Genomic DNA, 13,506 nt, shown 5'->3' with positions numbered 1-13,506 from the left:
ATTACATGCTTGTAAAAAGCAGCAAAGAGAATAGAAGTGTAGATCCTCTCAGACCTTTTCCTATGCACATACTTACATGCGCCCATGTTGGGCAATATTTATATTTTGCTTTGGCTTTCTCTGTTACTACTTCATTAAGTTAGGGAGGTTTCCTTAAGCGTTTGTAATTTACAAACTCACTAAGAATTTGTAATGTTAATGATATTTGTCATTCTTAACTAAGGCATACACATGTTGCTTAATGATAAGCAGTTTAATTCATAGGTCAAGTTCCATACATCCACTTTCTTCTTAAATTTTTTAAACTTTAACTAAGCTATGATACCCTAACCTACAGTTACAGGTTCAGGCTCAGCTTCCAGTGCTGTGTGGCTCCCTGGATGCCCACATTGAACATGGACCAACGTTTGGAGTTATTTCTCATAAAATACTGCTCAGAATACTGTCAAGAGCAAAGTCAATGAGCATATCATACTCAAAAAGTATTAGGATGATAGATTTATACCTGGGAAACAGTAGTGAGTCCTTCTCTAATGAACTCTGTGGTTGTGTTCAAGTTGGAGTGTGTTTCTTCATGTTCTTTTGCAACATTTAGATGGAATATCTAAATTTGTTGAAAGTGACTTTTTTTTGTTTTGCGGTAACCAAAGAAAGTTTTCCAGTGCTAGGAAAGAGTGGAATTCTTGATAATTGAGCCATTTGCTCAAGACTGAGCCACAGTTAGGATGTAAGAAACCCTGGTAGCTAAACCTTAACATTGAAAATTGTGAGGGAGTTCCCTGGCAGTCCAGTAGTTAGGACCATGCTTTCACTGCAGGGGGCCCGGGATTGATCCCTGGTGGGGGAACTAAGATCCTGCCAAAAAAAAAATTGTGATATTTCACGATACGGTGTGTGGGATTTTCTTCAAAGTAAAAGGGTGGAGCTGAATTATGGGTGAAGGTATAGATGAAACGAAGTTGATCCTAATGAGTAGAAAATTGTTGCCGCTAGGTAATAAGCATTTGGGAGGTTGTTATATATACTGTTCTCCTTCCTTTTGTATATTTGAGATTTTCTATAATAAGTTTGAAATAAGAGACAAATAATAACTGTAGCCTAAAACACTGTGATACTTCAACTTTTAAAAAAATTCAATAATGCTTTACACTTTTCAAAAGTTTCACACACATGATGTCATACAATACCATTAATAACTCTTTTTCCCTCCTACCCCTCTATTGCCCTTCCTCCCTTCCCTCTCTCCACTGGTAACCACTAGTTTGTTCTGTGTATCTGTGTCTGCTTTTTTGTTTTATGTGATAAGTTCAGGATGAAATATATTGCCATGATATGCTGCTTGAGTAAACTCTATAAAAATCACAAAAAAGTGTTTCAGGACATTGTCAAGAATAAATAGTCTCATCTCATTCCTGGTTTCAAAAACTTACCTGAACTCCCATCTCCTTGGCAGTCAGTATGGTGGACTGTAGTTTCCAAACAGCCTTAATGATACCTCCCATCCCAGTGCCCTTCTTACCATGTGACTTTGACCCTTCTCCAAGTGAGAGGTGGGGCTCGGACTCTTGCCTCCGGAAGGGCTTGTGGGTCCAGCAGAAGTGACACTGTATGAGGCTATGTTATAATAGGTAATACATATACATATATCTATTCTTTTTCAAATTCTTTTCCCATTTAGGTTATTACAAAATGTTGAGGAGAGTTCCCTGTGCTATACATAGGCCCTTTTGGTTATATATTTTATTTTAATTTTTATTTTATATTGGAGTATAGTTGATTAACAGTGTTGTGTTAGTTTCAGGTATACAGCAAAGTGATTCTGTTATAGATAGTGTATTTGTATATGTGTATGGATAATGGAATCACTTTGCTGTACACCTGAAACTAACACAACATTGTTAATCTATACTCCAATATAAAATAAAAATTAAAGAAAATAAATTGTAACTTTTCTTAAAAAAAGGTAATACACTTCTGCCTGGTTCTCTTGGTATTCTCTCTCTGGAAGCACCCATGTATAGGTGTTCAGCTGATACCTCCTGCTTCAGTCCCAGCTGTTAGCCAGCATCAGCCTTCAGACATGGGAGTAAGTGAGCTTTCTGATGATTATCGCTCCAACCCAAGTCACCCCCCGCCCCCTTTGAATCTTCCCAGCTGAGGAAGACATCATAGAGCAGAGATAAGCCTTTTCTTCCGTGCCCTTCCTGAATTCTTACCCGCAGAATCTGTGAGCAAAACAAAATTCTTGTTGGTTTATATAACTAAGTTTGGGATGATTTGTTACACAGCAGTAGCAACTGGAACAGTCAGAATATGTTAATGAGAGACAGAAGAATCTTATTTCTCAGGGATCATCACTTATCATAACATGCCCAAAAGATACATACATACTCAGTGATTTTGATGGTATTCACAATTTTTATGATTTCCATCAACGTGATGACTTCGAAATCAGGAATTGTATTGTAGACCATCCATTAGTCCCAGAATAAAGTAGTTAGTGGCTGGGCAATCAGGTGTATCTCTTTAATTCTTCTTACTCCACCTCCCCCCTTCATCAGGACTTCCTTCTGCTGGAGCTCCAGACCATGGCTTCCTGCCCCTTCCCCTCATTACACTGGTTGAATTGGGAGCAGAGAAGGGGCTGGCCTAATCTGGGGGCTGGACAGGGAAGAGGGATGTCAAGGAGCCTTTCTCTGCCCATTCTTTTTTTTTTTTTCCCGATAGTTCTTTTAATTTTTTAAAATTGAAGTATAGTTGATTTACAATGTGTTCATTTTGGGTGTACGGCAAAGTGATTCAGTTATTTGTATATATATATATTCTTTTTCAGAATCTTTTCCATTATGGTTTATCACAGGATATCGAATATAGTTCCCTGTACTATACAGTAGGACTTTCTTTATCCACTTTATTTATAGTAGTGTGTATCTGTCAATCCCAAACTCCTAATTTATTCCTCTACCCCCTTTCATAACCATAAGTTTGCTTTGTGTGAGTCTGTTACTGTTTTGTAAATAGGTTCATTTGTATCGTTTTTTTTTTAGATTTCACATATAAGTGATATCATAGGATGTTTGACTTTCTCTGTCTGACTTACTTCACTTAGTATGATAATCTCTAGATCGATCCATGTTGCTGCAAATTCTCTGCCCATTCTGACCTGAATCTGTCCTTCTGAATTACATAAGCAATACCCTTTATTGCTGCACACATGACTGGTGTTCCTTCTGCCTGACTCTGTCACACTTTTTCATTTCACACTGTGCTGTGAAAAAAAATCTAATTTTTTTTAGAGGTAAACAGAATAAAAAGTTATCCAGCACTTTTTCCTTAAGTGTGTATGACGTATTTTCAAGATTTGTTTCATGCTCTGTACATAAGGTGTTTTATCCAAACGTATGTCAGAACACCTGCTAGCTTTAACTCTTATTTGTAACGTTCCATTTCTTAGGCTAGATGGTAGGTCCACATGGGTTTCATCACATTCGCAAGAACATGATAGAATGATAGTCTTTTGTATGTTTGTCATTAATATCATGTGACATCCATCAATGTCATAATGATGGAATTTGGCCCATAGTCCATTCTGCTTTCTCACCAAACATCATATGGGTCCTTAACTTAGTGGATAATTTTACAAGCTTCTCCTCAATTGTGTAATACTTTTACTTTAGGATACGTTTACTCTAAAAAATGCCTCTTAACAATGATGGTCATCTCTCCTTGAGAGATGAAATTAATAATGTTTGCTCTGAACAACATTATTTTGTGGCATGTTCTAGGGAAAAAAAAAAACAAAACACTAGAAACATCATTGTGCAAGATCTCCTGTTAAACATATCCTGTTCCTGGTAAAACAGATGTTCTGCATGGAAACAATAACTGGGTCCGTTATTTTAATGGGGTGAATTTTAATACATTGTATATCAAACTACACACCCAACCAATTTCCTAAGTAGCTACAGCACAGTCAAATGTCTATTATAAGTGACAAACTAACATGTGAAAATGAATTGTTTAGAATATTAGTTCCAGATCATCGAACATTTAATATGATTGTTAACAAGCATCGGTTTTGTATGCAGGAACGGGTACGTTTTGCATAATATACCGTAAACATTGTGTTTATGGTGTGGAGTAACAAGTGATACACTCAATAAATAAAATTTATTAGAAAAGTGCAGATAAAAATGTACAATAAAAGCAGGTAATTTCCTATCATGGTCTACGTTACCGAGTAATGTAGAGACTCAGAGTATGAAGAAAGTTAAGAACAGAGGAGGGGAAGAGAGTCGAATCAGTTACTTTGTGTTGATGGTTATGGAGTTGGGGGTTAGAGGGACCATTTCAGAGGAACTAATAGAGTGTGTCAGAATGCCGAGGCTTCCATACCGACTCCTGAACAGGAAGACTTAAGATGAAAAAATTGCAAGCTGTACCTTTGCTTACCTCCTGCTGTTTAAGTTTGTAAATTTCTCTATGCCATAATGCTAAGAGGTTAGGTATCAGGACATCGTGATTGTTTTCTAAGCACCAAGAACCTCTGAAATACATATCCCCTCTGTTGATTGCGCTTGAATCTGACATCATACCAATTGGACTTGGAATGTAACTCAAACATTTCCATACATTGTTTTGCGACAGAATATAAATTTGATCATTATAAACAAAGGTGGCAATAAAAACCAGGAGGATGTTAACCAAAGAGAAGTTCACTGGGGCTTCATACCCACTCTGATATTTTTTCATAACAAATAAGGTCCTGGGACTGGAGGTGAGTGGGTTGCCAGTCCATTAAACACTTTTTCAGTGTTTAAGAATCATCCTGTTCTCAGATTTAATCACTCCAACACATTCATTTTAATTTCTTTATTTGTACTGGAAATTTGTATTCCTGTTACCTTGTTTACATTTATACTTTCACTCCGAATTACACTTACGTTACTGTTTCATTGCTAAGTTTTAAAATATTGATCTAGATTTGCAGTTGTGCTAATGATGAATTAAGCAACCTGAAAAAAAATGAACAATTAGATGCAAGTGAGAATTCGTAATTTGGATGCTCTGCCCCCATTTCCTGAATGTTAGCTGAGACCAACAAAACAGTCTTCATATAGTGCACATACAGTCGTGAAGAAGATAGCAATCATTAAGAACCCAATAGGATTATTGAAAAACTCATAATTAATCTGATCATTCAAACTTGTACAACATTAGTGATATTACTCCTTCCTCTAAAACTGCCCATCATCCTGCTTAGGACTTGCTGATCAGCCGGGGACCACCCTGGACTTGGATGCCACTTTGATGCGAACCTCCGCTTTAGCACCTGTTTAGATTTAAAATTTTTCTCTACTTATGAAAAATTATCAGTGCGGTGCTCTGTGCTCTATTTACTAGTATAACTCTCATTTTCTTATGGCGTATTCTAACACTTCTAATAGTGTAATTATCCTGTTTTGTTATCAAAGCTTGTTTCAATATATTATTTTTTATCACAGGTAACAGGTTTATCTCTCTTTTTTTTTCTTTCAAAGGGGATACAGTTTTTTTTTAAAACCATAAAATGCGTGTTATACTCTATGACTTTGTCTCTAAAATTGTCTGAGTCCTCTGCCTCTTCTTTATGACTGTATAGCACAAATGGATCATGGTAAATTCTGTGTCCTGATGATGGTCTAATCACATCCAGAGCATCATTTCACCATTAACTCTTAGTACCCTTCAGTTAGATTGTGCTTTTTTCTTCTACAGTAAAATTATCCACAGTGTCAAGTGATGAAGTTTGGAAAACAGTTCAATTTTAAAAGGGTATGGCTCTCATTTTAAAAATAGTTTTTCCAGAAAATCTGTTTATCTCCTCCATCTATTCCCACCGTACCCTAGCATTTTCCAAATCCCCCCATCTCTTCTTACACAACTATTTGTCTTCTGGTGTGTGCCACGTTTGGAAGTCTCATTAAACCAGCATCTGTTCTGTTTTAGGAGAAACCCGAAGCCAGCCCAACGTCACTTCAGCTGCGGTCCCAGATCGAAGTAAGCACAGTGACTTTAATCATCTATTTTTGCTTCTGTCCTTTTTTTTTTTTTTTTTTAAGTGGTATTATGTACAAATCAGATGAAGCCTGCTGTTCTGCCTGCACTGACACTGTGAATCTTCTCTCCTAGGAGTCACTGGGCTTCAGTAGCACCGTGTCAACACCAGAAGTGGAAAGAAAGTAAGTTTTCTTCCTTCTGTCCAGGAGCAGAATTTCTAAGGTGTCTTTTATGTCCATCCTGAGGGACATGAAATGGGTGATCATAATATTGTGTATGTACTACAGAGCTTGGTGTCATTTTCCTTACATGGGGTGTGTGTGTGTGTGTGTGTGTGTGTGTGTGTGTGTGTGTAGATGGATGAGTGTGTTTCGTAATTCAATTGGTGATGCAGAGGGTTCTGCAAAGCATTAATTGATGTTATACTCCTTATGGTAAGTGAGCTTAAATATCTGCAAGTGAGCATGGAGAAAAGGAAAGGACAGCTAAGTCAACCACAATGGTTTTCTTCTTTTACACTGGTTTTTGATATAGGATGAAAGTCATAAGGAAGCAAGGTACAAAAATAGAAAACATTCCAGAATAAAACAGTGATTACAGTACCTCTACGTACCTTGCTTTGGTGGGTGACCTTAAAACAGAGATAAATGCTTGTGACAGAGATTACAAAGGCTCACTACCCTTTCCTGTTAAAGGTAGTATGTTTGCCTCCTTGCCCTAACTTGGACCCTGTAATTTTTACTCTCATGGAAGATAATTCTATGTTACATCTTATATTTCCAGTATTTCTTTTTGGCCAGTTAAAAACAAAACAAAGCAATTTTTTTTTTCCCTATAACCTTTCCCTCTTCTACTTTATTCTATCATAATTATGGTAGAATGTTCTATTTATGATTTTCTGAGGTAAAGAACTTTTGAGAAAGTCCACATCTTTAAACAGACACTTCCTCTGGCACAGAGCCACTCATACTGTTTCAGGCCAAGAGAGGCGTAGAAGTGGTTTAGGCATCAAGTATTTCTGGAATGAAAAGCACACGTTAGGCGAGCGTGTGTGTGCTTTACAGCACAGCTCTGCGTAATCCATCCACGTGTGTGTGCTGCTGGCACAGACGCGGCTTCCAGGAGGGAAGGCTGCTGTGTGCCAAAGCTTCAGTTCTCACTAAGCAGCTTTGGATCAGGCCTGAGGAATGTTAGGGCTGATGAGCAAAAGAAACCCAAGGCCATTGCCCACTCAAGGTTGGAAGGTAAATGTGCAGTAAATAGGAATTTCCTTTGTCTTAGTTGCATGTATTCTCCCAGGAACTTAGTAGCGTGGAGGCTGAAATAGCCAAGAGAGCTGAGTTGACATTGGTTTTGAAATTGGAGGTACGACGGTGGTGTTGAACCGAGTGTGGGCAGAAACACTGAGTGAAGGGGCTGTGGGCTTTTCTGACCTGGTTTGCTACGTAAATGGCAGGATTCAGTCTGAGAACTCAGGTGATCTCTCAGACTCTCTGAGTATTTCAGTGGGCAAGAGATGTTTGCCTTTCCTCCCAAGAGGAAGTGACTCACCAGGTCACCAAATTTGTACTAATCTTATTTAGGCTGGGTATTTCTCCTTCCCCTCAATTGTGGGTAGTCATTCTTTCTGTGTTTATAACCTCCACTTAGTAAAATGTGGCATGACGCTTGTGGCCCAGAGAAAGACTGACAGCCTCCTGAGGTTAACAATTTTGAGACACACACACACACACACACACACACACAGACACACACACACACACACACACACACACACACAGCTGCTGACAAGCCCCAACCTCCCATCTCTAATACTACCGCTCTGCTTCTGTTAAATTAAAGTTTATTTAAATTTAGTTGTTTCTAAAGAATTTGAAAATTTCAGTCCATTTCATCCTCCACTTCCCTTTCAATGGTTTTCGAAAACAATGACACTTTTTTTTTTAATTAAAAAAATTTTTTTGAAAAGTTTTTTAACTTACAGAAAGGTTACAAGAATTGTGTGATGAACTCCCATATAACTTTTACTTAGACTCACCAATCTGCATGCTTGGTCTCTCTCTTCTACACACATACACACACTTATGTAATATCATTAATTTTTACTGTTACTTCACTAAGTTGCACACCTCATGACCCTCACTCCTAAATACTTTAGCATGTATCTCTTAAGACAAGGACAATCTTACAGAGAACCACAATATAATTACCAAATTAAAAAATTTAATAGTGATCTTCCTAATATACAGTTAATATTCAAGTTTCCCTAGTTGTCGCAATAATAATTCTTATAGCATTTTGTTTTCAATCCAGCACTTTAAAAAAAATTACTCCTGGCATTTACATGTCATGTCTCTTGCACATTTAATCTGAAAGGTTTTCTTGGCTTTTCTTTGTGGTATTTTTTGAGAGTGTAGGCTAGGTGTCTTGTGAAATGTTTCTTGATCTGGGTTTTTTTTTGTTTCTTGTTTTTTTTTAAGATTCAGGTAATGCATTTCTGGTGCTGTGGCCTCCACAGTGCATTACATCGTGATGTCAGTTTGTCCCATCGTTGGTGATATTAATTCTGATCTTTTGGTTAGAGTGATGTCTGTCAGGTTTCTTCTAAGAAGTTACACTTTTCTCTTGTAATTAACAAATATTCTGTGGGGAGGTAATCTGAGACTATGTAAATGTCTTGTTCCTCATTAAATTTTTACCTAATGGTTTTAGGTTCTTTTAATGATTCTTGCCTGAATCAGTTTTTACTGTGATGGCTGCAAAATGGTGATACTTATTCTGAAATTGATGATTATTTTAGATTTAAATCTTCCAAAGTTTTTTTTTTTTTGTCTTTTTAAACATGAGGTATCACCCTGGATGCTCAAGGTCAGATTATAATCTGCGTAGGTTTGATGTAGTATTTATATTGAATTATTTGTATTTTTCTACTTGAAAATGCAAGTACTTTGAAATGCAAAATCCTGCTATTCTTCAAGTGAAAATCCTTGCTGGTAACTTTGCAAGCCCTGGAGGACGACCTAGCAAACGAGTTGGTTGTGTCTGGTGAGTGTCTGCAGAGTATCTGCCAACCAAAATATCCTTCTGAGTCTGCAGTGTTGTTTTATTGGCAGATGGTTTCTTCTCCTTTTTATTCAAAAGGCGGGAGAACTCAGTAAACAAAAGTGGACAAATCCAAGAGCAGCACCGCCTTAGAAGCAGAGGCATAGATGATGGCAGCAGGTAACAGGGGAGCTGAGAGGTTGATGGGCCCTTCCGGATCCAGTCCCCCCTCTCCCCACAGTGGTCTCAGGGACCTCAGCACCCCTGCCCTCCCTTCTCCCCCAGTTAAACCTGTTGTAAGAAAAGTATTAGGCATTAATTATGATGCAAATGTCTGTTTTCTAAAAAATACATCACCTCTCCCAGTAGTACTTTGCATTTCACAAGGTTTAAAGTTTTAAGTCACAGGAATATAACTCTGGCAAGAAAACACGCAGGAGGTGGGTTTTGTTGGGGGAGACCAGCAGTGAGAATTCTAATACACCTGACCTGCCAGCACCTGGGTAGCCTGACAAGTAGGGGGCTGCTTGGGCTCTATTTGGCTTGGCCCATCTGGCGTCTAGATGTGCAGAGCCTGCATGGTGAAAGCAGGGATGGACGGAGGGATGGATGGAGAGAGAAAGGGAGGGAGGGAGGGAATGGACCTGCCAGCCGCCCCCCTCCCAGCCCCCTTCCCAGTGTGACAGAGTCCCCATTCATCCTGATTTTCTTACAGTCCGTGGGCCCTCCATATGCTTTCACTGAAAATATAATAAAGGAGGCCAAAGGAGCTTTAATTTGAACCTCTTCTATTTATATCTATTTGCATTGCCTATTGATGAGACTATCCACTTTATTACACCAATCTTGGATTTGTGTTGACTGGTTGAAAAGGTGAATGTTAGTTAAAATTTTTGTTACTCAGGAGTAACTGAGAGCAAGCCGTTTTTGTTGGAAAACATCTTTGTAACTGTACCTATTCAGAGTGGGTGTGGGCAGGGAATGTGGTACCTCCATCCCAGTTCTGTAAGGATGGAGCCGTCAGCCACGGCAGTGCCTCCCACCCCAGGGAACTCTGTATGGAGAAAAACCAGGAGGCATTCTGTGCTTTGGATCCTGGCCCTATTAGTTAAGATGCACACCTAAGGAATAGTTTCAGTGAGCCCAGATTCTTGCATCTTCTCATACATAGAAAGCCACTAAAATAATTAACTTGAAATGTCTGGGGTTTTTTGGTGATTAGTAGTAATCTTTTGATGTTCAACTATGTGTTTTTTTTCTCAGCCAAAAAAAAAAAAAAAAAAAAAATCCTATATATCCTGGTTCCTCCCTTGTCTCTTAGGATCCGTTCCTCAGAGCTCTCTGAGAGGCTGTCCCCTGGGCTATAGTCTTCAGTGAGATCTCCAAATAAAACTTAACTTGCAACTTTTATGTTGTATGTTTTTCTTCAGTCAACAAAGTTTAGTTACAGGTAACAGAAAACCCGACAAAGAGTGGCATAAACTAATACAAGTTTCACTAGATACATTCTTGTTCATGGGTAGGTCCAGGGCTGGCACTGTGGCTCAAGCAAGCCTTCAGGAACTCAGACTGCCCTTGCCCTTGCCCTTGCCCTTGCCCTCTGGTTTTAAAATGCTGCTGCATCTTCCAGCAGGGAAGGAGAAGCAGGGTAAAGGGAAGAAGGTAAAAGGGCAGAAAGCCAAAGGCACTTCCCATACAGAGCTTTCCTAGAAACCCTGTACGACACACTCCACTTTACCCTGCTCATTTCTTCATGCAGCATCTGTTCCCAGAGCACCAGCTATGAGCACAGGGCACTGTTCTGGGTGCTCTTATTCCCACTGACAAATGCAGAAAGTGAGGCACAGAGAGGTTGATAAATTGCCCAAGTCGACACAGCTAATATGTGACAGATCCCAGATTGGCTCCCACTTAAGAATTCATGCTCCTAACCACTAAGGTCTAATTCCAAAGTACCTGTAGTTGTATTGCTTATGCAGATAGAGAGGTGAGAGGTGAATTGAGTTCATGAACACCATGTAAATAGCAGCTGTTAAAACCTCCACTTTGGTTTCCCTCGGAAGTAGGAACAAGTTTTATTCTTATATAAGCCTGGTGTCTCATTTATCTATAGAGGCAGGAAGGTCCAAAATAAATCTCAAAACTTCACCTTAGCCAATATTTATAAACTCTTTTCTACTAAGTCTTTCACTAGAGTTGAAAATTCTGATTTAGTTTCCCTTTCTTTCATTACCTGTGGTGAAAAAGCCCAAAAAATATAGTAGCATGATGGAAGAGGGAAGATATAATAAAAGGGAGGGAGCTGTGTTCTGTGGTCGGGTAAAATGGATGGAGTTTATAGATATTCTGTGCAAGCCTTTATTCCCTTTGGCTTTGCCTCACTCGCGGAACTGTTTCATCTGGCAAGCTGGTGACTCTTCTGTGGCTGTGCCACATGGCATGTGGGATCTTAGTTCACCGACCAGGGATCGAACCTGCGCTCCCTGCATTGGAAGTGTGGAGTCCCGACCATTGGACCGCCAGCGAAGTCCTGGTGACTCTTTGGAAGGTGTCAACCTTCCTTTTTCCCCCTCAAAAATCTGTCTTCCCCTCCTCTTTCCTTTGGTCCATTCCCCCCCCCCCCCCCGCCCCCGTGTCACCTGCTACCTACTCTCCGGATTGCTTGCGTCCCATCATCCACCCTCTGCCTGCCTGGATGCCTCCTCCCTCCATCTGCTCCAGGTGGGTGGAGCTCCTGCAATCTCTCAGACGGGCCATATTCTCCCGCGGACACTGAGCCTTTTGATTGCAGCTCCTCTGGTGGGGTGCCCTGTCCCCTACTCTCACCGTCCTCCCCACCCCCCTTACCTGCGCAAGCTCTATTCAACCTTATTTTTATTATTTTTGGCCGTGTAGCATGTGGGACCCCTGCATTGGAAGCGCCAAGTCTTAACCACTGGACCGCCAGGGAAATTCTTCCATTCAACCTTAAAAGCTCAGCTCTGGTCTTGCCTCTCCCAGAAGTCTTCCCTGATTTGCAGATGGAGGTGAAGCGTCCCGCTGCTGGACTCTGTAACCCCTGAGCTCTCCTGCTGCTGTTGCAGTGGACTGCACTTGTGGGTGCTCCTATGGTGACTGTGTGTGTGTGTGTGTGTGAGTGTGTGTCAACTCCCACGCTAAGGCCAGGGTCTTTTACATAAAAGGCTTTCAGTAATGTTGGATACATGCGTGACTGGGTGGGTGAGTGCACACTGGTACATGCCACCTCTTCTCCACCCCATGAGAATCTCTCCATCATCCCAAAGCATAATTCCATTTCTCTCCCCTCCTAGTTGCTAAACTTTTCCCCTAAAGCTGGACTGTTCTCTTCCTTCCCTGCTGAGATGCTCTTTCCAAGGTCCGAGGCCCCTCCCCCTCGCAGATGCTTGTTGCATTTGGCACTGATTTTCCCTTTGGTCACGCTGCTCTCTCCTCCCTTAGTGTCCATGACTTTGTGGTTTCCAGTTTCTCCCCCCTCACTTTATGCCCACTCTTGGCAGCTCCCTTCTTCCCTGCCCACCCCTTACTCTGGTTGTTCATCCAGCCTGCAAGTTCTCCCAAGATACCTACCCCACCCGTGGCTTTGAACTACTGTCTTGGGCATCCACGTCAAATCTACGCCTCTCCCTCTGCACCATCCCCCCATCTGGTGACCTGCCTGTTTGCAGTCTTTTTATTTTTTTATTTTTTGCGGTACGTGGGCCTCTCACTGTTGTGGCCTCTCCTATTGCAGAGCACAGGCTCTGGACGCGCAGGCTCAGCGGCCATGGCTCACGGGCCCAGCCGCTCCGCGGCACGTGGGATCTTCCCGGACCGGGGCACGAACCCGTGTCCCCTGCATCGGCAGGCGGACTCTCAACCACTGCGCCACCAGGGAAGGCCCACCTTTACATCTTATTCCCGCTCTTCTTCCACGATTCCAGATCCTAACTGCCAAATCTTGTTGCTCCCTCTACTTCTATAACTTTCCCTTGTTCCCCTCCTTTTCATCTTCACTACTCCAGGTGAGACCCTTAACGCTCTTCTCATGAACTGGAAAAGAGCATCCAGGAAGGTACTCCCTAAAGTACAGTTAGGCGATTAGGTCCCGTCACACTGAGAGGATGCTGAGATCCCCTCAGGGACACTTAGAACTTAGGATCTCTGCAGGTTTTCACCTTTGTGATCAAAACCCGCCCCCCGCCGCCTCCTCCTCCCCCCTGCCCCCCATAGAGCACCAGCTCATCTTTACTGCTGCATCTCCCAGTTTCCCAGCCACATGACCCAGTTCCAGACCCAGGGGATGCTCTTGTTTCCAAACGCCTCCTGGGTTGTCTGGAGTTCCTGCCTTGAAAGCATTTCCTTCTTTTAAGTCCTGTTTTAAGGACTGCTTCTCCTGCTTTCTCAGTCCCGTCGCCGGCTGTATTC

The 13,506-nt window shown here is 41.1% G+C and overlaps 1 protein-coding gene across 6 annotated transcripts in view; it reads left to right on the top strand.

The window, feature by feature from the left end:
• Positions 1–13,506, top strand: part of SASH1 (SAM and SH3 domain containing 1) — a 326,913-nt gene that overhangs the window by 217,966 nt on the left and 95,441 nt on the right. For 5 of the 6 annotated variants that reach the window (XM_027083813.1, XM_027083828.1, XM_027083804.1 and 2 more), the window contains 2 exons: positions 5,989–6,039; positions 6,172–6,221. In XM_027083813.1, coding sequence (XP_026939614.1) covers positions 5,989–6,039; positions 6,172–6,221 — 101 coding nt within the window. Of the gene's footprint in view, positions 1–5,757; positions 5,815–5,988; positions 6,040–6,171; positions 6,222–13,506 lie in introns of those variants that run through there. The other variant, XM_027083838.1, reaches the window with a different exon arrangement.

This window comes from Aethalodelphis obliquidens, unplaced genomic scaffold (assembly GCF_003676395.1).
Source record: "Aethalodelphis obliquidens isolate GAN/ISIS:26980383/991018 unplaced genomic scaffold, ASM367639v1 scaffold3, whole genome shotgun sequence".
Lineage (NCBI taxonomy): Eukaryota > Metazoa > Chordata > Mammalia > Artiodactyla > Delphinidae > Aethalodelphis > Aethalodelphis obliquidens.
This window is presented reverse-complemented; position numbering and strand designations above follow the sequence as displayed.